Source organism: Penicillium alfredii (genome assembly GCF_028826965.1).
Source record: "Penicillium alfredii strain IBT 34128 chromosome Unknown utg000005l_segment0_segment0, whole genome shotgun sequence".
NCBI lineage: Eukaryota > Fungi > Ascomycota > Eurotiomycetes > Eurotiales > Aspergillaceae > Penicillium > Penicillium alfredii.
In genome coordinates this window covers 2,498,936-2,522,834 of record NW_026622702.1, presented here as the reverse complement: position 1 = coordinate 2,522,834, position 23,899 = coordinate 2,498,936, and the positions used below count along the sequence as shown (strand labels likewise).

At 52.5% G+C, this 23,899-nt stretch overlaps 10 protein-coding genes across 10 annotated transcripts; 7 read left to right on the top strand and 3 right to left on the bottom strand.

The window, feature by feature from the left end:
- Positions 1-601: 601 nt before the first annotated feature.
- NUU61_004359 (uncharacterized protein) lies at positions 602-2,609 on the bottom strand (the record flags this gene model as incomplete). Its single annotated transcript, XM_056654941.1, has 2 exons — positions 602-1,693; positions 1,761-2,609. The coding sequence occupies 2 exons, from the start codon at positions 2,607-2,609 to the stop codon at positions 602-604; spliced, it is 1,941 nt and encodes a 646-aa protein (XP_056512968.1).
- Positions 2,610-3,425: 816 nt separating this feature from the next.
- NUU61_004358 (serine palmitoyltransferase small subunit family protein) lies at positions 3,426-3,869 on the top strand (the record flags this gene model as incomplete). Its single annotated transcript, XM_056654940.1, has 1 exon — positions 3,426-3,869. One exon carries the CDS (start codon positions 3,426-3,428, stop codon positions 3,867-3,869), a length of 444 nt encoding a protein of 147 aa, XP_056512967.1.
- Positions 3,870-4,895: 1,026 nt separating this feature from the next.
- On the top strand, positions 4,896-6,540 carry NUU61_004357 (rhomboid family membrane protein; the record flags this gene model as incomplete). Its single annotated transcript, XM_056654939.1, has 3 exons — positions 4,896-5,349; positions 5,421-6,436; positions 6,493-6,540. 3 exons carry the CDS (start codon positions 4,896-4,898, stop codon positions 6,538-6,540), a joined length of 1,518 nt encoding a protein of 505 aa, XP_056512966.1.
- Positions 6,541-7,073: 533 nt separating this feature from the next.
- NUU61_004356 (DHHC family palmitoyltransferase) lies at positions 7,074-8,776 on the top strand (the record flags this gene model as incomplete). Its single annotated transcript, XM_056654938.1, has 2 exons — positions 7,074-7,272; positions 7,371-8,776. 2 exons carry the CDS (start codon positions 7,074-7,076, stop codon positions 8,774-8,776), a joined length of 1,605 nt encoding a protein of 534 aa, XP_056512965.1.
- A 326-nt stretch (positions 8,777-9,102) lies between these two features.
- NUU61_004355 (ubiquitin-conjugating enzyme E2) lies at positions 9,103-10,047 on the top strand (the record flags this gene model as incomplete). Its single annotated transcript, XM_056654937.1, has 1 exon — positions 9,103-10,047. The coding sequence occupies one exon, from the start codon at positions 9,103-9,105 to the stop codon at positions 10,045-10,047; it is 945 nt and encodes a 314-aa protein (XP_056512964.1).
- Positions 10,048-10,288: 241 nt separating this feature from the next.
- NUU61_004354 (uncharacterized protein) lies at positions 10,289-16,087 on the bottom strand (the record flags this gene model as incomplete). The annotated part of the gene is made up of 4 exons (XM_056654936.1): positions 10,289-14,064; positions 14,144-14,588; positions 14,636-15,762; positions 16,021-16,087. The coding sequence occupies 4 exons, from the start codon at positions 16,085-16,087 to the stop codon at positions 10,289-10,291; spliced, it is 5,415 nt and encodes a 1,804-aa protein (XP_056512963.1).
- A 1,342-nt stretch (positions 16,088-17,429) lies between these two features.
- Positions 17,430-18,399, top strand: NUU61_004353 (kinase-like protein; the record flags this gene model as incomplete). The annotated part of the gene is made up of 2 exons (XM_056654935.1): positions 17,430-17,447; positions 17,554-18,399. The coding sequence occupies 2 exons, from the start codon at positions 17,430-17,432 to the stop codon at positions 18,397-18,399; spliced, it is 864 nt and encodes a 287-aa protein (XP_056512962.1).
- Positions 18,400-19,252: 853 nt separating this feature from the next.
- NUU61_004352 (uncharacterized protein) lies at positions 19,253-20,614 on the top strand (the record flags this gene model as incomplete). The annotated part of the gene is made up of 6 exons (XM_056654934.1): positions 19,253-19,427; positions 19,485-19,603; positions 19,660-19,721; positions 19,784-19,809; positions 19,868-20,217; positions 20,282-20,614. 6 exons carry the CDS (start codon positions 19,253-19,255, stop codon positions 20,612-20,614), a joined length of 1,065 nt encoding a protein of 354 aa, XP_056512961.1.
- A 699-nt stretch (positions 20,615-21,313) lies between these two features.
- NUU61_004351 (uncharacterized protein) lies at positions 21,314-22,006 on the top strand (the record flags this gene model as incomplete). Its single annotated transcript, XM_056654933.1, has 1 exon — positions 21,314-22,006. The coding sequence occupies one exon, from the start codon at positions 21,314-21,316 to the stop codon at positions 22,004-22,006; it is 693 nt and encodes a 230-aa protein (XP_056512960.1).
- A 210-nt stretch (positions 22,007-22,216) lies between these two features.
- NUU61_004350 (uncharacterized protein) lies at positions 22,217-23,718 on the bottom strand (the record flags this gene model as incomplete). Its single annotated transcript, XM_056654932.1, has 5 exons — positions 22,217-22,404; positions 22,467-22,707; positions 22,760-23,079; positions 23,139-23,476; positions 23,534-23,718. 5 exons carry the CDS (start codon positions 23,716-23,718, stop codon positions 22,217-22,219), a joined length of 1,272 nt encoding a protein of 423 aa, XP_056512959.1.
- Between the last annotated feature and the right edge of the window lie 181 nt (positions 23,719-23,899).

The following is a 23,899-nucleotide window of genomic DNA, read 5'->3' as shown; positions in this document are numbered from 1 at the left end:
TCTTCCTTGATACATGCAAATGTTTCATTTGCGGTGGTCCAGTTCATTCCTTTTCGGTGGAGGAACACGGTCTTGTCTGCTTCTCTCCTTGGTATACAGGAGTGACAGAGCGAGCCCCGTTTTCTTTTCTGAACTTTTCGTGGAAGACCCGGGTGAGACAGGATACTGAAGAGAGAGGCAGTTCCTGCATTGCTTTTATCTGCCCTTCGGGGGAATTGTCGACAAAACTTTCAAAAATAGTGTGGTATGGGCTTGGGAATGGTTTTTTCTTTCTCTCTCTCTTTGATGTGGCGCACATTTGCGGGTTCGTTCATGATGGTGGATGGGTTGGAGGATTGGGGCTTTTTACACCTGATGTTTTTTATGGCTAGAGTTGGTCATGGCAGTTGATAGGAACGCAGTGATTTGCCTCGAACTTTTCTTTTCTTTTTTTTTTTCTTCGTAGCTTCGATGTTTCTATTTGGCTGATATCTGACTGGACAAGTCTATAGATGACTACTATATCAATATAGCATCCAATGGGAACGGGATGGTTGCTGGACGTTATAAACATTGATTCATGCATATCTACTGCTATCATGAAAATCACAATCTTGATACCCTAGTTCCAAACCTCGGTCTCCTTGCGAATCTCCACTGCCTTGGCCTCGTCTGCCTCGGAATACTCACCTAAATCCGCCTCGTCGGTACCGAAAGTATCGCTGATCACATCCTCGATCTGGTCCAGGGTAAGACCAAGAAGCCCCACAGACCGTGCAATACCGACATGGCACATTTCTTCGCCGACGGCAGCTTGGATGAGCCCATCACCACCGTTAGATGTGAGATCTGCCTCGAAGCTACGGAAGAGAGCACGAAGGGGGTCCACGACATGGCTTCGGAAGTATTTGACAGTCTTCTCGAGTTGGAGGCGGTCTCGGAGCGAAGGTGATGAGAGGAGTAGGTAATATAGACTCAACGCCGAGTGAAGAGCCGGGCCCTGGGATTGAGTGAGGCCGGACCAGCGGCCGACCAGGTCTGATGCTGCTCCAGCCACGGCGATAGGTCGGAAGAGGAGATGAAAAAGAGCCCAGAAGTGAAGGGGCTCGAGAAAGATATCCGAAGATGCAGGAGCGCTGCGTATCATCTCCTCTTTCAGCCAGGAGATCGCACTGTCCCGAGCCGGGTGTAGACGATCATCCGCCAAGATCTTGCCAATCAGCTTGAACCGTGTGTTCGGGGATGGATGGCTGTGCACGATGGCGGCGGGAATCTGGCGGACGATGCCATGGCTTTGGCGAGAGGTGCATGCGGTCAGGGTGACAATGAAATCCTTGAACTCAGACTCACTGGACGGCGTCGCAATGGGCTGCTGAGTAGTGTGAACTGTCAATGCCAGTAGCGAGTCGAGAAGCGCCTGTGGCTGTCCGAATGCTACTTCATTCAGATTTTGGCAACCACCGACAAAGTGGGAGAAGATCTGGGCCAAGTCTGGATATACAGGGAGTGGCGGCATGGGGTGCCTGGAAGTGAAAAACGTGGTCCCGGCGGCTCGAGCCGCGAGAAGCAAGAGCGAACCATGACGTTCAAGGGGGATCTCGTCGGCCGAAACTGGAGGTTCGTCAAAGTCAAGTGGAGGAGGCTGGCTTGCTGGGGCTTGAGAGATAATTGATAAAAGCTGGTTGCTCTCTATCCCAACGTCCCTCGACAAGGCCTTGATCAATCAATAAAAGTGGTTAATACCTGACTTTAAATTCGAACTTGTGTTGGAATTGACTTACGGCAATCTTTCCCATGATAAAGTCGCGCTCCTTGAGCTCTTTATTGGCGCCATACGCCTCCGTCTGCGACTGATCGGGCACACGCAGATCAGGATGCAATTGTTCCTGCATGCGAATGGCCCATGCCATCCCCGGGTCCATGGGACTCGAGAAGCTTAAGAGGTACGACTTGAGCAATTCCAAAAGGCCAAACTGGATAAACTTCCGGAGCAGGAGTGTCTCGTTGTCGGCAGATGGGGACGGAGACGAAACCTCGGCCTCGGGGTCCGGCGCAGACGCAGCGGCAACCCGCAGGACGCTGGACTCACTGGCGGTGCGGGGTGGCGGCGCGGGCCGTTTTGTCGGAGCCACCTCACGAAAGAACTCGAGAAAGGCCAGGGTGGTTTCGTTAGTCGGCATTGCTGTGTAGGCTTCCAGGGCTGCTTGGAGGGAGGTCGCCACAAAACGACTCGGCGACTTGGTCTGGATCCGGGTATGGAGGACCGATAGCATCCCAAGAAGACAATTGAATTGGAGGACATGGAGGGGCGGTGCCTTCGCCGCGGCGGCCTCGTCCTCATCATCCTCCTCGTCGGGCTGCAGCTGCATCAGGGCTTCGGATACCCGCAAGATGACCTCGCGGGGATTGCCCAAGCGAGCAACATCCTGGAGACATTCTGTGGACTCGGGCAGCAGAGGCAAGAGCAGCTTGACGAGGTCCCATCCAATGTTGACAGTCAGCTTCTCATCCTGCAGGAGGGTGTGTAGCAACGGCAGGCGCTCGGAGGTCAGTTGATATTCGAGCAAGGTCAGATAGGTAAGATAATCTGTGGCCGGTGGCAGGGCCTGCACAAGAGGGTCTTGGTCCATGGTGACTTGGGGATGGACAATTGGCAGGTTGAGGGGTTTGGGGCGGGGAGGGCAGGCGTGACATCACCGCGGCGATCTCGGGCGGGTTCATAGATCGACGGCAATCCCCTTGCCAATGTTGATATCTTCAGAGATTATAAACACAGCTCCATCTAGAGATCTTATAACCTGTGGTCTTCTTCAGGGTCTAGAAGAGAAATTAGATCAAATAACAACAATAGTAATAGAGATAATAAAAATATCAAAAATATAATCAACACTCTAGTACTATAGAGAACATCATAGAGAATATAATAGCAATCGCGTATATGCTAATTCCTATTTTCAGCATTAGAAAAACAAGAATTTCATCACGAAGAGAATCACCAGTTCGGGCAGGGCCGAAATATGCTCCACAGGTTTGCCAGGGCTGCAGGGCCGATGAATAATCCCAAGGGCTTCCCAGTCTCCGATCTAAAAACCTCGTGCCTTGTATTGGGCCTTTCTTTTTTTTTTTTTTTTTTTTTTTTTTTTTCTTCCATTTATTCCTTGCTTCCCTTCTTCCCTTCTTCCCTGCTTGCCCTTCCTCGCTTTTCCCCTTCTCTCATAATCGCGATCTTCACCCCTCTACACCCTCTTTATAAACACGTCGATCACAATCCATACCAAGCGGCCTAAGCGCATCCGTCCACATCCGGAAATTCTCCAGGGACATTTCAACCTGGGCCAAAAGTTGTCACCCTGGGGAAGTTCCCCCCTGAGATCCCTCTCCCAGGTTCACCACTTCCTGATCACTGTGCACTTGCCAGTTGTGATCAGGGAGATCGTCACTCCACAATGACGGCCGAGATGCAATCCTTCTATACTCCGTCTACCTCCACTCACATCTCCCACGCCCCCACAGCCGTAGACGAACTCATCAACAAATACTCGTCGACTATGGCCAGCACATCGACGTCGCGCAGCCAACGCCGTAATCCATTCCAACGCTTCTTCGATCGGGTCCGACTCGAATACTACCGCTACGAGGTCACCTTTGGGTTATACGTGATGACTCCCAGTGAGAAGCTCGTGGCCAACGCCTTTGTGATTGTCGTCCTGTCACTTCTCTTCTGGGCGCTGCTGCTCTACTTCCCACCCTTGCTCTACCAGAAAATCAGCCGCCTCGTCTGGCTGTTGACCGGCCACAGTGGCCAGGAAGTAGGCACAGTTCTCGGCATTCTCGATAAACACGGCAATCCACTCCCTGCATTGGTGGCCGAAAATGCTTTGACCCCTTGAAGCCTTGTATAGTCCCCAGAATGGTTTCTTCTTTTCATTCTCCTCTTTCCTGATTCTCTCATGGGGGTCCGATGCGTTGAGTCCTTTGCGCATGAAGGACCATCCTCACCTCCGGAGACTCTTTTCTCGCGCTCGGTCTTGTTGCGAGTTAGAACACCTCAACCCGCTCGAGATTCGTCATCACTCGCTTTTGGTCTCGCTCACCCATTCTCAATTTTGGATGTGCACTTCGGCGTTGGGAGGGAACCTATACACTCGTTCTATTGCGACCCAGTCTCTCTGGAAGAACCTTGTAATGACGCGCACTGCGCCCCCCCCTGGCGGTCGACGATATGAATACGAGCACCACGAAAAGACACTTGATCCTCACATGCGGACTCGGTGCATTTGACCCGGTGGAGATTCCTGGGGGTTTCTGTTTTGCTGGGTCCGGTCTGGTTCGGAGGCCTGGGCTCGCAAGATGTACATGCTCGTGGATTCTATTGTTATCCAGCATAATAATCAATGTCAAATTTCCACCCAAGCCTGCCTGCATGACGTGGCCCAAGTGTCTGTCATTCTATACATCGGGCATCCGGGATTATCGCCAGGCGTTGGGCGTACAACAGCGATCATCTGAATACCCTCAAGTAGAGAGCGCTTTCATAATGAGTTTCCCTGATTTTGCGGTCATTGTATTCGAAATGAGTATTTGTGTAGTACTCAGAAAGACTCTGAGAAACATCAAAAAGTAATAAGAGAAAGCGAGACGAACGAGGCGCCAAGTGGAACAGACGCGCAACAGAAGAGCCCGCGCCATGACGATCCAAAAATAGCGGGTAATGTGACTGCCTTGTTCTTTCATCTTTCATCTTTCATCCACTCTGATTTCTTGCGCTTTTTTGACTCTTCCTCTCGGCATTTGTTTTTCTTTCCTTCTTATTCTTCTTTTGTCGGGATTATCTAGTGTCAACATCTCTGCAAAGCTCCGAGCCTCACTTGACTTTCCCCCGTGTTTACCGCACCCCATCTTGAACCTCGGCCACCATGGCCACCAACGATTACTACCATCACAATACCCCCCAACCGCCGAGCTATGATCAGGCGACGCCGGGGAGAATGGACCAACCACTGCCACCAGTGCCTGGATATGGCTATTCCAGTTACCCGTCTAACCACGATGACCCGTCCGCCCCTTACCACTCTCGCCATAGCCAGCAGTCCTTCGCCTCTGACACGGGCGCATACCAAACGACCGGGCGCGTAGGGGACAATGACCCATACGCAGAGAATATTCCCCTCAAGGCGCAGACACAAGGCCATAACCCGGACTGGATGTATCAGCAAACGCAGTATCCGCCATCTCCAGGGGCCGCCGAGGATCGCCGCCAGCGTGCACCCCGAGCGAAGAAGGGCTTTTTCCGCAAGAAGCCTGCCTGGGTGACCTATACCTTGACGGTCATACAAATTGTGGTGTTCATCGTGGAACTGGTGAAAAGTGGTACGTTTTTTTTCTTGCACGCAGAGATTGTTCGAATCGTCTCAGCAAACTAACCTTTTCTCGCTCTTCAGCCCAGTTAACGGGGTCGGCAATCGAAACAAAACCCCAGTTCAACCCCATGATCGGCCCTTCGCCGATGGTCCAGATCTCTATGGGATCGCGATATGCTCCCTGCATGAAGAACATCGAGGGGGCTCAGGATGCCCAGAAACCCACCGTCTGGCCCTGTCCCAATGCCACTACGAATATTTTTGAGTGTTCGCTATCAGAGCTATGCAGTTTTGGCGGCGTGCCCAATCCTCACCCCGGAGGATCCTTGAAAGATAACCCCGCGCCCAACCAGTGGTACCGGTTCATCATCCCCATGTTTTTGCATGGTGGGTTTATTCACATCGGTTTCAATTTGCTGGTGCAGATGACCATGGGTGCGGATATGGAGCGGACTGTTGGCTTTTGGCGGTATACCTTGACGTACCTGGCCAGCGGCATTTTCGGGTTTGTGCTCGGAGGAAACTATGCGGCGCAGCTCCAGCCAAGTAACGGCTGCTCCGGTGCGATCTTCGGCATTTTTGCTCTCTACCTGCTGGATCTCCTGTACGATTGGCCCCAGCGCGAGTCCCCGGTCGTGGAACTGGTGGTTATGGTGCTGGGTGTCGGCATTTCCTTTGTACTGGGTCTCCTGCCGGGACTGGACAACTTCTCGCATATTGGCGGGTTTGTCATGGGCTTGGCTATCGGCCTGTCTGTTATGCGGTCCCCCAACGCCTTGCGTGAGCGAATTGGCCTCGCGCGCCAGCCGTACGTGGCAATGAGCGGTGGAGCTGGTCAGGCCGGCCCTGAGCAGAAGACGACCTCTTTCAAGAACTTTTTGAAAGGGAAGGGAGGCCTTGCATCCTCGGATGGCAGTCGCAGTGGTTCGAAGAGCCCGTTTAACTTCTTCAAGGGCCGGAAGCCGCTCTGGTGGGCTTGGTGGCTTGTCCGCGCAGGAGCGCTCGTTGCGGTGACTGTTGGATTCATTGTGTTGATTGTCGACTTCTACAAATACCCCAAGTCCAACTGCTCCTGGTGCTACCGGCTGAGTTGCCTGGTAAGTTCTTCTGGCCCCGCCAATGCTAGGTATATGCTGACTGAATCTCAAATTAGCCGGTTCGCGAATGGTGTGATGAGCAAAAGGTGCAGACGGTCCAGTAGATACGATTTCTTTTCTCTTTTTGTGATGTTCATACCCCTTGGCGTTGAGCAAGTTTACAAGCCATTTGCATCGTAAATACCTCGCTTGGGTTTCTGCCCCATGAATGCATGTGTCGATTGATCTAGATATAACACATTGATTTCCTGGAACTCCAATATTCGAGACCAAAACCTGCTTATCTAGTCCGACAGTGGTCTACGATCTAGTCAGGCATCTATAGATCGGACTTTGCAACATTCACAAATAAACCACATCCAAGAACCGCTGCTCTTCAAAAGAGTCGGCATATGTAGTTTTCCTTAGCTCCTGTATACTGTAGCAACAGAATATAGTGAGAAACTAGAATAAACAGACTATGCCTCAGGTGTCGAAAAATTGCATTGCGTTTGGCTGTGGCGGAGCGGAGGCGGAGCAGCGTAAGTTACGGTATGTGACTTGCGCAAGCTCTTAGATCGTGACTTCGCTCTTGTCAACCATGAGGGCCTACTCCTGACTCTCATGTACCTCTCTCCACTCGTGTCTTCCATCTGCCATGGCCACTTTGGCCTCCTCTCCCCCAACGTCGCCTTCGTGGCCGAAAAGGCGCTCTCGGGCCTGGGCGCTTCGCTGTGAGCGCTACTGCTGCGCCGCTGCCAGCTGCTTCCCCCTCGCTTTCGTCTATGGCCTCACCACCTGGGCGGTGTATGTCGAAGCCAGCATTGGATTCAAGCCATCTCGGAGTGCATGGATCGGTATGCCGAAAAATATACCCTATCCCCCCCGCCCCCCTCGATTGCGTGCGATGAACCTTTCTCGACTCGGATTGACTGACCTCGGATGGGGATTGCAGGTTTCCCCAGTTCGGCCCTGGGTCTTCTCTTCTATGGCCTTCTAAATGCGTCGTATAGCGTCGCCGTGTTCACTGACCCCGGGTCACCGTTGACCACCCGTCGGGGCAACAACCACCACGAGTACAGCGCGCTGCCCGTCACCGAACACCCCGAGTTTACATCCTACACGGTCAGCTCTACAGGGGGCTCGCGGTATTGCAAAAAGTGCCAGTGTCCCAAACCCGACCGTGCGCACCACTGCTCGACCTGCAAGCGATGCGTCCTGAAGATGGACCACCACTGCCCCTGGCTGGCAACCTGCGTCGGGCTGTACAACTACAAGGCGTTTTTGCTATTTTTGATCTACACCTCACTGTTTTGCTGGGTCTGCTTCGCCGCCTCCTCGGTCTGGGTCTGGACCGAGGTGTTCAATGATACGGGGTACATGGAGACGGTTTTGCCAGTGAATGTGGTGCTGCTGTCGGTCCTGTCGGGTATTATTGGGCTGGTGCTGACCGGGTTCACGGCCTGGCATATCAGCTTAGCGGCGCGCGGCACCACCACTATTGAATGTCTTGAGAAGACCCGCTATGTGTCGCCGCTGCGCAAGGCCCTGGACCGGCAGCATTTCGAGTCGGGCCCGCCCAACCACGACTATGCATCAGATCCCAACGAAAGCTTCAGTCATCGGCTACAGGGCTACGGAAATCAGATTATCGACGCCCATGCCAACGCCATCCCGGGCGTAACCCGTGCCGAGGAGGGCGAAGAACGACTCTCGCCTGCACCCTATACGCCAGCGCCCTACCCACCTGGGTCTCTTCCCCCCGCATCTAATCCTCCGGGAGTCGAAAACCATCTCACACCCGCACAACAAGCCCTGTCACGGTCCTACGCCGATATGGAGCGGCAACGCGAACGAGAGCGATACCAGGAGTACCTCAACGAACAGGACAGCGAGAAAATGCCAAGCGCATTCGATCTGGGGTGGCGACGCAACCTACTCCATTTGTTTGGTGACCGCGCTCTCCTTTGGGCCCTCCCCGTCCGTACGACCACCGGCGACGGCTGGCGCTGGGAACCCAGCCAGCGTTTCCTGGAGGCGCGCGACCGCGCGCGGGCCCGCCGCGAGCAAGACACCAGCGCCGAGCAAGAGTACTACCGCGATTTGTACCAGCGCAACGCCGACACCAACCGGAGCTGGGCGGGCAGCGCGGGCGCCGGTCCGCCTGCCTGGGTGCCAGCTCGTAGTCGCACGCCTGAGCGGCCCCCGACTAGTGTGTCGATGCAGACTCTTGCGCCTGCGTCGCCCCGCCCGCGACCAGGTGACAGCGACTATGAAGATTATGGCGATGGGAACGGGCTGCTAGATCCAGAGGCTGCACGCCCGAGACGGGAGACGGATGAGTGGCGCGACTGGGACTAAGGGCTTGCATTGCATCATCGGTGTTTTGGGCGTGGGTATATTCTTTGTATGTGTATGAGGCGGATGGAGAATACCTAGCTAGCTAGATACCTAGCAAAGGAAGACGTACAGATTCCTGAGGATCTTGTTCTATTTTTGAGCCATAATAAAGGCCGTAGCGGCCACGCGTCCAGTTGATGCGGTCTTTATCAATGGCTCCACTTGGCCTCTCCAACTTTCCCCTCACTCAACCAGCCACAAACCGACAACAGGCAAAGACAGAAGCAGCAAGGAAAAGGACGAACAAAAATAAGAAGCAGAAGAGAGAAGAGAGAAAAGCCAGAAAAATGACCTCCCCCTCAACCCGCCGCCTCCTCAAAGAATCCACAGACCTCCACAAAAACCCAAGCCCATACTTCACAGCCGCGCCCATCTCCGACAGCAACCTGCACGACTGGCACTTCACCCTGGCGGGGCCGCCCGCCCCCTCTCCCTACCGCGGTGGGCTATACCACGGCCGCATCACGTTCCCGGGGACCTACCCGCTGCGGCCGCCGTCATTCCGGTTCCTGACGCCGTCGGGCCGGTTCGAGGTCAACCGCGAGATCTGTCTGAGCATCTCGGGCCACCACGAGGAGACGTGGCAGCCGGCGTGGGGGGTGCGCACGGCGTTGCTGGCGATCCGGTCGGAGATTATGGGGTCCGAGGCGAAGGGGCAGGTTGGTGGGATGGAGGGGAGTGATGCGGTTCGCGTGGAGTATGCGCGCTTGTCAAGGGGTTGGGCTTGTCGCGAGTGTCGCGTTGAGAATCAGGTTGCTATGCGGGAGTGGTGGGCTGTTTGTCGTGAAAAGGGGGTTGAGGTGGATGAGGCGGAGGATGGTGTGGAGCTCTTTGCTGGTCCTGGTCCTGGTCCTGGTGGTGGTGGAGGTGCAGATGATGCGAAGAAACCAGAGGAGGAACAGAGTGTCCCAGGGAATCAGCAGGATGAAAGAAAGGACGCTGAGACTACGGAGAAGACACACTCTTCTGCGACGGATGCTTCCTCGAAAGACCAGGTCGAGGTCCAGGACCAGCCAGCTCCCTCTGCGGTACCTGCTCCAGCTACGCCAGCCCCGACACCCACTACAGCACCTGCTACAGCGTCCGCTCCATCGGTATCAACCTCTCAAAGTACTCGTCCTCCCTCGCAAGCGCCGTCCGACGGCGTCTGGCTGGACCGCGCCATCATCGGCGTCTTTATTGCTCTGGTGTTGCTGGTGCTACGGCGCGTGGTCAACGTCGACGACCTGTGATTATCTCTTGTTTTACAACATCTTGTCTATCTGCAGCCGGGTTTGGCGTTTCATTTTGTATGGCGTCTGGGAGCTACGGGGCTTATTTGGATATCTACTTTTACTTGATACCTCGCACACATCTCACATCTTACATATCTCATATTGGACGGGGTGAAGAAGATAATAAATGCATTCTGAGTCCATCACCCAGAAACTATCAATACAAGGGCTGCATCAACAGAGAAATACTACATGGATGTTACGGTAGAACCATCCACCACCATTCCAACAGAACCCACCCAGCCTGCTCGCCGCTCCCGTAGCAGCAGCGCACGACGCCCACCTCGGCCAGCCACTCCAGCAGTAGCAAGGTCTCCCACGCGCCCATGGTAGGCTTGATCATGCCCGAGACAATCTCGGCACTGGCGCCCTGCCGCATGGCCAGACACCCCAAGACAGAGCCCACAATCATCTCCCAGAGCCGCGGCACCAAGGCACCATGGATGTCGAACCACAGCGGGATCTTGGGCGGGAAGCCCGCAACCTGCGGCAGCGGAGGCAATGGTCGGGTTACAGTGGCAGCGCGATCGGCCACCGGATTGCCGTACACATAGCTGGCATGGGGACGGACTTCGATGGCGAAATGCAGCCGGGTTTTATCGATCTGGCGCGTCAGGTAGCCGCCCTCGGTGAGACCGAATCGGTCACGCGGGGGGTCGCACGGCCGCATGGTGATACGCCCTGTGGTTGCGAGGTTGACCAGGGCGAGAATGTGGCCGTCATCGGCGTGATATTGCACGGAAAAGACGCCGGTGCGCTGTAGCTGGGGGTCGAGGATGGTGGTTTTGAAATGCGCTGCGCACCGCAGCTGCGTGCTGTCGATGGTACGTTTCCGTGTCAAGATTTGGAGGAAGTGATCCGTGATATCGTAATTGCGGCCGGGGGCAATACGGCCGCGATTGCCCATGCCGATCACACGCTCGGTCAGCAATGACTGCGTGGCGCTGGTGATGAGCGACTCGCCGAACCGCTCCAGCGTCTGCTTGGCTTCTGCCGGTCGATAGGTTTCTTCCGGGGCCACAATGTTGGCACGTACCCACGTCTTGGTGACATCCAACCGCGCAAGCTCTGTCTTTCGACGACTAGGAACGCTGGGCTTTTCGTCCACGAGGACGGCAAATGGAACCTCGGCCATATGTCTGCGTTTCTGGTTGACGGTAGTGCCCGGATTGATCTGCCACAGATCATCATTCATGGACTCTTCCCGTAGCTCAAAGACGCTGTCAAACTGCTCCCGGGTAGCTGGCAGATCTGGGAGTTTCTCGGACACAGAAGCATCCAGTTCGGTGTTGGCCCATTCGACCACGCCGGGCCAGTCATAGCTGACCAAGTTCCCATAGTCAATCGGGGGAACCTCGTCTTTGGCATAGGCATCAATGAATCGCTCCTGGAAATCCCGCAGCATCTTCATGATTTGCAGGCGGGATTTACTCAGGACATGCCGCGCCCGGTCGTCAATGAGCTTCGGATCGTGATCTGGGAAAGCCAGAGCCACAAGACCCCAGTCAATCACTCTGCCCTCCGTGCCTCCTGCAAGAACTCGAACCGCAACTATAGCAAGCATGAGCTTGCGCGCCATATCTTCGGGCAATGGACGCGTATGTCGCTGTCGACGTGCTAGTCGCCGGGCTGCTGGCGAGATTCCTTTATCGACAATGGGGGCACCATCCACCTTCGCCAAGCGACGCTCTTGAATCGGCTGTTTCACAGTTTGCCGCAGTGGTGCTGGGGCGAGGAAAGCTGCCCTTTTGCGAGTTGCCATGGGAGACCGCGGTGGTAACGCAGCCGGGGCCAGCTCATCGTTCTCAAACCGAATATCACCTTGGATGGGCTCTGTGTGGAATTCACCATGGAAGGTTTGGTTAACAAACGGCAAGCCTTTAAGGTTCGCCTGAAAGAAATCTTGATGTTCAACTTCCCATCCAAGGATTTCGTCAACCGCCGAAAAGAAACTCTGATCGGAGGTAGCCTTAGTCCTTCCGGGAGGCGGTGCAAGGTGAATCAGCTGGGCTAGCTGGTTGGCAATTTCTACCACGTTGGCTGCCGGCATTTCTGCAACCTGTCTTGGCTTGCGAACTGTTGCAGATCTGTAGTCAGTGGAAAACGTTCCAGTACTCGCATGGTATTTTTGCTCCGGGTTCATCAACATGGCATATGCCCGAATGCTGGACATGGTCTTGACAAGTCGCTTGATTCCACCCGACTCCCGAGGCTTGTAAGGCCCGCGCTTTCTGCCGGGTTCCCCGACGGCGTGCGGCCGAGATATCGATGTCTGAGCATTTGCCGAAGAATCTTGCATCGGTCGTCGCTGGATCTTCATGAGCCGCTTGGGTCCGTACCCTGGCCCAGCACCTTCATGAGCTCCTGCTTCCTGCTCCATGTTTTTAACCAGCCGTTTGTGGATCCTTCGCCTCGTCCTCTCCTCCTCGGCTAGAATAGCAGCAGGCTTCCGTTGCAACTTGACGACGGCGCCAGGCTCGACTGGCAGCGCGAATTTGTGGATGTAAGGTCGAGCTCCACTTCTCGAAAGTTCTGGATCCATTGGGACATGAGGCGAGAAGAAAGGCCGTGGGTCACGAGGGTCACTGGCCAAGGTTTTGTCTTGCATCTCTTTGACCAGAGGATCATCCGGGGACATATCGGGCTTCGTCAAAACAGTCTTCGTCACCATCACGCCTTTGCTGTCTTTACCGCTGAATGTCAGCTGTCGCAATCGACCGGTATCCACCAGGCTCTTGACCGTGGATTTGATCGTCCGCATGTCTGGCTTTTCTTTGTAATTCATCTTGAGCCATGCAGTCGTGAAAGGATTCCAAAGAGCAGATCCTGTCGGATAGGCTCCACCAGCCTTTTCCACAATCTCCATGACGATCTTCCTTCGAAGCACGCCAATGGAGCCTCCTTTCTCGACTAGCAGCTTTGGGGTTTCTGACTGCTGCCCATCCACAGTTTTCGGTGTTTCACGAGCGACAAAGGATGTAAGCTGTACGGACGACTCTCTAGCGACTGGTGTTCTCGGCACAGGCGAGGAATCTCGGATTTCGGTTTGTTCTGAAGACCCAAGACGCCGTCGCTTAGATGGAGTTGCCTGGTTTTCTTCGCCTTCCAGCCGGTGAACAGCAGAACTTTTAGGCATTCTTTTGGGCACAGTTGCGATATTCACATCTTCCGGTCTTCCTAGCACCGTCTGTTCTGGCGGTGTCTCCTCGGTGGGTGCCAAAACCGATGGGTCATTGTCTTTTCGAGAATTATGAAGGCGACGTTGTTTCGAAGGCCTTCCACTCGGTGTTTCTGACCGATTGGTTCTCGAGAAAGAGGTAAGTAATTCTGGAGAATCCTGAGCAGCCTGGTTTCGTTTGGCTCTACTCGGTTTTTTGGTTGTAACTTGAGTCTCTTCGATGGTTCCATGAGGAAGGCGTTCCTCGAGACTGATGGCTGATGGTGTAGCATCATGAGCAGTACTATCCGGTGCACGGGAAGTTGGAGTGGCCCCCTTTGCCATACCCGCTGGTTCATTGTCGGATTCATCCGTGTCCTTCACGAACCAAGGGAGTGATGTTAATTTGGGCGACCTGAAAACCGCAATCCGGCTCTGCCTCGGACGACCCTGTCTTTTCCCTACGGGTCTTCTTCGCCCTCGGGGAGTGACATAGACACCAGGTGTCGGGCGGTCCATTAGCAACACGTTGTATTCTGTCCATGTTTCGTCTAGACCGAGCGCCTCAAGCTTCTCCTTCTTAGACAGACCCTTCAGGCTATCGTACTTGTTGTTGGCTCTCCTAGTAAGTGGTAATACTGGAACAGACTCTTCCACGACGTTATCATTGCCATCCACGTCCGGAGTCTTTTGGGACTTCTCCAATCGCAACCGGCTTGATCGGTTAACAGATCCCTTAGGACGTCCCTTGTGGCGAAAAGAGGCTTGGAATCGTTGTACACCCCCAGGCGGAAGCTTCCCCGGGCCAGATTGAATCACTGTGGCCATATGTTAGAGAACGGACGGCCTCAATTTTGCCAGAATCTTCGTGTTACAAATGGAAATGATCAAACATACCGTAAGCACCGTTCTCAAGTTGGTTCACCAAGGGGTCGCTAGTGGAAAGCACATAGTCTGCCGGCTTCCGGGCCATGATGCCTTCAAGAAGAGTAGCATTTCCACCTTTCAGGATTTTTGGGAAGTGAGCTGTCTGTGGAAATCCATATTCATCGAGTTGGGCAATTGCGTCCACGGGTGGAATCGTGAAATCATTCGCCTTTTTCTTTTTGCCGGAAAATTCAACAGCCTCCCAAGATGCCTCGCCAGCTTCAACTAGCTTCGCAAAATCATTCGCCGTGTAGTGAACATAATAAATCACCGTCCTCTCGATTGCTGTATCCCGGACGATAGCCAGGTGGCGAAGATGCGGGGGCTGGGATACCTGCCAGCAGTCGACCAAGCGATGCAAGAGACTCTCTGTGGGCCGGCGAAAGAAACTTCCGAAGCAAATTCGGTTGATGTTCTGCATTATTAGTGGGTATCCTCTTATGGTGAACAGAGAAAACTCACATGGTTGGTGATTCCTGCAGTTCCCGTTCTCTGCACAATATCGAAGATCTGATTGTTGAGAGTGCGATCAGGGGTCCAAGACGGTATGATTCGAGCAACATCCTCAACCTGTTCATCTTTCTGTAGATCGATGGCGTCCTCGTCTACACCAGATGGTTCTCCCTTCCCCGCAACATCCAGCTCCATGTCTTCGTCGAGCTCAGCACGATCGTCTGCTCCGTACTTGTCCAAGATGTCTCCATTGTATTCATGAAACAGCTCCAGGTCTTTGGTGGTTGGATCTCGGAGAAGCATCACGCAAGGATGAAGTTTTTCATACTGGGACTTGGCCCGCACACGCTTCAATACCCCGATGCGCTCGAACTTGCGAAGAGCACGCGACAAGATCCTCCACCGCCATGCGTCATCGAAGCCCAGAATCCTTTTGAGATCATTGCGAGTGATGAGGCGAAACTCTTGGAGAATCTCGAACAGTCTTTTGACAAACGCTTCAAGATCCATTGCCTGAGCCGCTTCTTGGGATTTTTGTTCGGTCGGTTTGCCGGTAGTCGGACGCACGAACCGCCGAAGGGTGCACAGACTGGTCCGTGCCGCCTTGACTTGAATCGCACGTTTCTCGATGTACCCCTTCTGCTGCAGGTAATCGGTCCGTCTGGGGACAGATCGCTTGTCTTGGCCGCTGAGCTTCACGAGGTCCGTTTGCGCAATGCCATTTGATTTGTGCGAGGCGATGATAGACAACAACACAAACTCAAGTGGCACCACTTTGGTATCATCCGGCTCGTGGCCAGTGACTGCATACCACGTTCGTTCCTTGGAAACGAAAACCCGAACTTGGGAGGCAGATGTTGCAAGGGAGTCGTTGTTTTGGCTGTGATCTTCGGACGGCTCTGTCTTGAGGACAATACCACCAGCTTCGCTAGACTGGGGTTCAAGCTGGATCACCTCTTCCAGGCTGAGATGATTCCACTCCTTGTTCTTGCCCACTGATACTTCAGGGTTTCTCGCCAACCAGGACCAGACCTTTGCTTTGAAGCGGTCGTCAACAGCCTGATGTCGTTGGGCATCCTCAGAGGCTTTGTGGTAAAACCCTCCGATGGCCTTGAGTACATCAGTCGGTGTCGCGCCTAGAAGTTGGTTAGTTCTCCTGTGCTCGATGACCAAAAGAAACAATGACGAAGGATGTGGCGTCAAGGGTGTAGATCAACAGGGTGGATCCTGCCACGCCACTAATGCAAAATGCAGTGCTGAAGTAACGAATCATCACCAGAAAATCCCAACTTTTCTTCGACTGGCATGCAGGCATTCGTGCTGGGTGAAATACATGGCGGTGGATATACATGGACAACAGAAAAGTGGGTCTTGGTGTCAGAGACTATACACACCTTGGTTCCCACAGAGCGCAACCTCGTCCAGCAGGAAATCAATCAGCTCCTGCAAGCTTGGTGCCATGGCTAGATCATAGCTTCAGACAATTAAAAAGGGGGTTGCCCGGGGGTTGATGGTGAAGGTGGGAAATGATTGAGAGAAAGAATTTTCAGAAGCGAAAACTGAGGTTCGAACTCGCGTCACCCAAATTCTTGGGTCATTTGTCATGTGATATATGATATTTGGTGCCTATTTTATCAGGCCTCTGTATGCTTCCTACCTAGGTAAGAGAGACAAGTAAACAGTAACCTATGCAATCTTCCTTGGTGTTCTTGACCACCCAAAAGATTACAGGGCCTTTCAAGCGGTATAAAATTATCGTATGACTCCTATATGGCTATTTTTCTTGTGCGGCGATGTCGTTACTCACATAGTGTGTAGGGAAAATGTCTATAACCTTTTACATACTTTGTGAGGTGATTAGGGGTTTTCCTTTTTATTGTGTAGGTAGTCTGGAAAATCTTGAATAAGATTCAAAAAGACTCAGTCTTAAATTCAAAATTTTTCGTTCCATGATGACGTATCTAGAAGTATCAAATAGGTGGAGAGTGTAAAAAAGACAATCGATATCAGACAAAAACTTTTGCAGCTTGGCTATGCAGAGTAAATAGATGGCTATGGTCATTCCCCATGGATACCAGAGATCAGGCTGAAGGAATAGGCGCAAGGTTGAAAACTAAAATTGCAAGGCCCAGGAATAGGAACACAGGTAGGAACACACTACGGGTGTCTGCTACTGTGTATCCATCTATGGATGGATCTAAAAATATGTGAATGGGTCTGCGTCCGCTCACTTTCCTATATTGATCTTAGGTGTATCCTATAGATTCGAGTCCATTCCTTGGTTTACAGCCAGGGCGGTCCCAAAATTTCCTGGCTGTGTGCCCTACGCTATGTATTCTGCCAAATAGCCACTTTGAATTGATTAGAAGAAATTTTTCCGTCTTGAGATGGTAGTCTAATACTAGACCGGGACGAATTGCGACTACTTCAATAGAACGCTAGGATTACCCCCCAAACACCACTCCTGTCTGGGCTAACCTTCGACATGCAAAACTTGAACCCGAGATTTCTTCTTTTTTGGGGATACACTTCCTCTTAATTTCCTTTATCCACTCCTTGCCGGTATCCCAAGAAATTGGCATTCCTCCCATTGGAAGTTTACCGTCCGAGTCAGCTCATACAATTGTCCCACGAGCCCCCCCCCCCAAAACTTCCCAGCCTTCTTCAATGACTGGCCAATCTTCCAAGATTTCCTGGCAAGACGACCAAGACTAATCGGGTTCCCAATTCCCGATGATTCCTTTCCTGTGGGAACCCGAGTTACAACGCCCCGAGGTACACATTCGGCATACACATATTCACAATGCGGTACTCGATTAGGGTATGTGGCGCTACAGCGTCTTTTGGGAAGGGGAGCCGATGGATCAGTCTGGGCAGGTATGATCCGGTACTTGGATAATCCAAAGCATGCTCATTTCCGGCCTCAGAGGGAACAGGTAGCCATCAAGCGATCCAAGGGGGCGGATGGTGTTGAAACTGCGTTTCTAGCACGGGAGATCCGGAGCCCGCATGTCATCCAAATTCGGGAGTATTTCTTTTTGCCAGACTCCAGAGGCTCTGGGGAATCGTTCCAAGTGATGCCTCAAGTGAGAGCAGAGCTACAAAAATTATTGGACATGGGGTACAGGTTCAACCTCAATACGGCGTATTGGGAGATCTTGAGAGGACTCCGAGACATTCATGCTGCGGGTATAGTTCATCGTGATTTGAAACCTGGGAATGTGATGGTCACCAATGACGGGCATATGCAAATCATCGATTTTGATCGGGCCATCAAGGTTGGGCGTATTAATCAAGTCACCTATACGGGCACGCCTGGCTATGTCGCTCCCAGTAAGATTCTTGCTCCGTCATTGATTCCCCTCTGGCCTTGTGTTAACGGCATACGTGACTCGTCAGAGCCCATCAGGTTACTTCCTCAATATGATGATTGGAAAGCAGAGGTCTTTTCTGCGGGGATGACATATCTGGCGATGGCGGAACCAGAGCGCATGAACCGAGACTCTTATCTCCAGAAACTGTGGAAAGTCCTGATTCAGGTGCGACAGACGAGATCGGGGGAATTCTTGATCGACGAGGAGCAGACGAATTCAGGACGACTCCTGGTAGACTTGGACCGACACACTGTCTACCAGATTCTGACCAAGGCGTTGGGAGACCGATGGAATCCCCCAATGCGGCAACTTCTTTCCCAAGTTCTCTGCGGAGAGGATCAGCGTTTGACACTAGAGTTCTATCGACAATTCTGTCGGTACTCTGGTTTGGCGGTCTAAAATGGGGGTGCATTCGGCATATGGAATTGACCTGAGACTCCATAGAGACCAGAGCGAGGAGAAGAAGAAACCAAGGGATTTCAAGTGGTGGTTACGATGCGGAGGTAATCCCTTCAAAACTGGGATACTCTCATAAGTGTCAGATAGGACATTCTGCCCTCGATGGTCAATTAGAAAGAATCAATGAAAGCAGCATGGTCAACCAACTTGGTGTTTTATGAACGTTCATAAAATTGGCGGCGCATGTAGCATAAGGTTCACCTTGACCGGAGCGATCGGCGAGATTGTTTGGATGGGATCAGCGTCCGAGTCGGGTTTCCAGGTCTCTGAGCCCGAAGTCCGGTTTTGCAGCTGGATCTGCAGCTTGATCAGAACCATATTGGATCCGTATTATCTCGGGGCATGATCATCCGGATGAGCCGGGATCTGGCCAAAATCGAACAAATCGAGCAATCCATGGAATGCCCTGAAGGACTGTTCGCTGAGAAAATGTGTAAAACGTCCAAATGGCCAAAGACAATGGCTGTGTTCATGACATCACGGGCGCCTTACGTCAGGTACTTCGCACCGCACCTTACTGAGTATGGCAACGGATGTACCCGGGCTCCGTCGTTTCCGGTCAAGTTTTCTTTTTCTTAGAATCGACTCCTTGTTTTTTGGGTCTTTTCTTCTTCTTTTCTAATTTTCCCCCGTTGATTCTGATTATTCAGAATCATCTTTTCATCCTCATCATGTCCTAATTCCTCGCCTGTATATCCTACGAAGCAACCACGCACGATTCCTCAAAAAAAAAAAAAAAAAAAAAACCACCCTCCCTCCCGTCAGTCGTGGTCCGTCCACCATTGCCACGCTGATGGAAGACGGTGCCGTGATTGCGCCCCCCGAGCCTCCTCCGCTCCCTTACTCGTTACACACGCGGAAGAAGGCGATCGCCTTTTTCTGGATCCTCTTCGTCGTCGATACCTTGGGTCAACCCATAGCTCTGTACTGGGCGCTATGGTACGCCACGGATCTCTCACACAATTTGGGTACGTTTGCTAGGGATAAGTTGCAGGAGAACTATCGCTGATCGGGCATCTGTCCAGTGTTTTCGATTGTCACCGCGACCTTGGGAGGAATCTCGGTGTTTGAATATTTTTACCGACTCTACAATCTCTTCCGCAAGAACTCGCGTGCCCGGCCCTTAAATGCTCGGAAATCATGGGTAGGACATGCCTGTGATATGATACGATGGAGGTATTTGCTGATGATATCCTTCAGCTGGATTTCTTCCAAATCAATTTCACCATTGTCTGGCTGATTCTGGCCGCCGAGCTTATCGCGTAAGTTGGAGACTACCTCGGATACCTGAGACACTGAGGGGCATATGCTAATCGGAGTGCAGGGGAACGGTTCCTAAAGAACCACATGGTTAGAATCGATGCATGCTCTTGTCTCTTCGCCACTCTTGCTGACATTCTTCACCTAGTGCGTCTCGTTGCCATGGTTCTCCCCACCGTCATGTTCTATTTCGGCGCCGTTTACCTCTCCCTCGATATCTTCCGGATGCTAGGCTACAAGGCCCCGTTCCGAATCTCGTCTACCCCAAAGGGGTCCGTCATGCCGACCGCACTGTACGCGTTAATCGAGGATGTGGTGGCCGTGGATGGAGGCGGAGGTCAAATGTACCGATACGCGCTCCGGACACGCTATCTGTCCAGCCCCTACTTCCGGCGGATGCTCTTCGAAATGAACTGCTTCTGGAGTGGGGGCTCGATTGTCTGCGCAGCCGCCATTACCGCTATCATCTTCACGGTCTCGCAACCGGTCGCCTATACTGTGAGTCGAGGACATGGAATACTGTCCACAATAATCTACAATCACACTGACATCACTTGTACAGCTGGGCTGGTCCCTTCCCTTCGCCTGGGCCGGTATCTGGGCCTTAATCACCATTCCGTGGGTTCAAAGTGACCTGCGCCGCGAGAAGAAAGCGTGGGCAGAGAACCGCGGACAGGGCGGCATCCCCTGGACCGACGACATCACCGCGCCCACCGCACGCACCCGTTTCGCATCTGTTCAGGAACACCTGCCTAATCTCTTGCCTTGGGTGCGCGAGAAACAGAGCGCACCATCTACACCTTCAGCGGACGGTGCTGCAGACGGTGCTTCGGCTGCGGATGGCGCTCCGGCTCCTGACGGTACTGCGGCTCCTGACGGCCAGACGACCCATTAAATACTTGTAATGATATGAATTTGATGAACATGTCCCATTTGGATGGCCACTACGAGGATGTATTTTTGCATGTTTTGGGCAATTTGATTCCTGGCTTTTGATCTAGTCTTGGGTTTGTTTGGCGCTTTTGATTTTGGTCCTCGTTGAGCAGGCTCTCTGTCCACTGTATATAGATACCCTCTATTTGATGTCTAGTTGTGTGCGTATCTGTTTAGAGTATTCTCGATGTCGACAGCCAACACTTGATCCCGGCGCTCATGTGTGACTATCCTGCAAGAACCCGACAAAGCCATAGACTCGCCATACGCCATTGCTCCGCTAGGGTGGATGTGCGACCATTTACTACATCTCGCTACTGTGAACTAGCCTGGCAAGCCACACAGACAGTAGCTCTATCTTTGAGAGATGATCTCGACTTTTCTGCACCCCAGATCTATTCTTGGCTAGGAGACTAACATTGCACCTTTGTGAGATGCCAGGTACCTACTTGTATGAGCAGGGTAAACACCCCGAGTCCTACAATTACTTAACAGAAACAACCGTGAGACCTGACAAGAAGTCTGTGGACTCGAGTGCAGTAGGACAGAGAGCAGAACAGAGCGAACCCATACAACCCGGCAACAACCATATCAATGCCTTGTCTTAACTCCACTCATTATATGAACACACACCAACAATAATATTGACAAAAAAAACAAAATGCCCTCCCATAACCCCAAAGTCTTCCCCCTCTTCCTCTTCCTCCTCATAACCCTCCTCCTCACATTCCCAACCGTAGTCCCCTCAGTCTTAATCCGCAACTACGAGCGGCGCAACTGCCAAGGCCGCTTCGAGCAATGCACCGACGCCAACGAGAACACCTGCTGCGACCGCAGCGCCGGCAACCCGAACCAGCGACCCAGCTTCGAGTCCAGCGAGTTCCGGCGGCTGCCGTCGTCGGGGCTCGGACTCGCATGCAATGCGCGCGGCCGCGAGAATTGTGGGCTGGTGACGGATGTTTCGTGGGGGGAGTATGCGTGTGCGGCACGGGGGAGTGATCTTCCCGGGGCATTTTGGTTTTCTTGTCGGGGGTGTCCGTTTAGGGGAGGCGGGAATGGAGGGAATGGAGGAGGTAATGGGGGAGGTAACGGCGGAGGTAACGGAGGAGGAGGCAATGGAGGACCTCGTGAACAGGCAATGGAGCTGGCTCGCCAGCAGATGAAGGACTACCCGCCTGTCCCAGTGAAGCCGGATCTCGTGGGCATTGACGGGCATTTGTTCCCCGTGAACTATGCCACGCCCGAGGAGATCACCGAGGCCGTTTATAAGGCTTACGATGCTGGGCTGGGGTTCGAGGATCTTCCGCAGCATGTACTGGCCCATGAAATGGTCAATGAGGATCCGATGGAGTGAACAGGCAGTAGGTGAGATGACAGTGATGTTGACATGTCCGCGGGTGGTATTGTGGCACTGTGACTTTTTTGTTCCGTTCTGTTCTTCTATGGTGGGCACAAATTGTCAAATTGACTTATGGCAATCCGAAATCCAGCTTCAGTCTTGCATTGTTCTCAAATCAGCTATTGCTTGACACTCTCAAGAGACCATGGCAAATGCCCAAAGAAATCAGGTGTTTGCTTTTGGTTGAAGAAAAGGATGCCCTGCCAGTTCGCTTGCCTTTTTCCTCATATCTGGATGCCAGACAAGCATTCCCTTGACGAGATCCAGAAACGATTCCCTCTCCTCTCCCTCAAGAAAAGAAACCGTATCGTCTAGTTTCCGGTCAGGAATCACGTCTTCATTGAGAAAGCGACCTAATATGTTTCGTGAGTCTGAGAATAATCCATCCGAGATAAGAAGCACATAGTAATAATACCATTATTGTCAAAGAACGGCCCACAGAAGTACTCCTCCGCGGTCTCGCATACTCTGCCGTCCTCTCGTCTGACGGGTTCCGGCCACACGTACGCTCGCATATATTGATACCTTTGCATAATCTCCGGAGGGGGAGGACCAAATAAGGCTATCATTTCGGCGATATGTAGTTTGGCATCGTAGCGACCTTGTTGATCATGGATATGCTGAAATAGCTCTTTGCCTTCGATCATATCCCACAACTGGTCTAGTATTAGTTGGATGCAACAACTTTGAAGAGATAACAGGACACACCAGAACACCAAAATTCCAAATGTCCGTAGGCATTTGCCATCCATTCCCCAGTATCACCTCTGGCGCTCGATAGTGGTCTGGCTGGATGGGCCACACGCCCCAGTCGTCGTTTTCCTCGAGTCTGGTTGCCACGCCAAAGTCAACAAGCTGCGGTATACTTCTCAGGCTTTTAAGTGGTCCGAAGTCATTGCGAGACTGATACACCGGTCGTCCCGTCGAATCAATCTTGAAAGCCATCGGGTTTTCAAGCTGAAAATCCATGAAATCAGCAAGCACGGTTGGGTCCTCGAATGAAACCATGATGTTTTCAAGCTTTAGATCTAAGTAGCCACCTAGACTTAGTATCACCAGCGAAGAGTAAGGCCGAAGATGAACTCACCCGTATGAACTACCCTGCATTCTTCGTGAAGATAATCAAGCCCCATAAGAAGAGCACGAATGTATGTTTTAATAAGGGGTAGTGGCATCTTGCTATCATCAAAGCGTCGTTGATACATCGACAATGGCTCTCTCATAGGCGGATACACAAGACAAGAATGAGAACCTTCTGGGCCTTTAACTTCGAAAGAGTCCAGGAATGTTCGGATAAGTGAGCGACCGCGATGTGATGGGTCTGCCGTGGAAATATGCTCTTCAATCACGCGCTCATGGCCAGCGGAAGTCGCGTTTTTATTAGCGACTTTCAGCGCCACAACGCTCTCTTGCTCTTCAATACGCCTATATTTTTGTTAGACAGAGAGAACTTTGAATTGAACAGAAATTATTGAAGGCCACCTTTGCAAATCACGAGCGAGCCATACCGTGCAAGACACACCCCAGCCAACCTTGACTATGTTTTCGTAACGATCGGCGAGTATCTCCCCAGGCTTTGCTGGGTAGAAGTACTTGGAATCGTATACGGGCGAGGTCTCTTCATCCACGAGTATACCAGGCGGTAAAGGTGGTCCGGGGGAAGGCATGGGAAAAAGGTTTCTTGCGAAGAAGGGCAGAAAAACGAGGAATAGACGTTCTTAGAGCGTTCATTGCAAAGTTACTCCCCATGAGCTGACGGGAGAGTGTGATATCAACAGTTGTCGAAGGAAGAAAGGAGATCAAGAAGTCCGAGCAGTGAGGGATGATATAGCGTCAAGATAATCGATT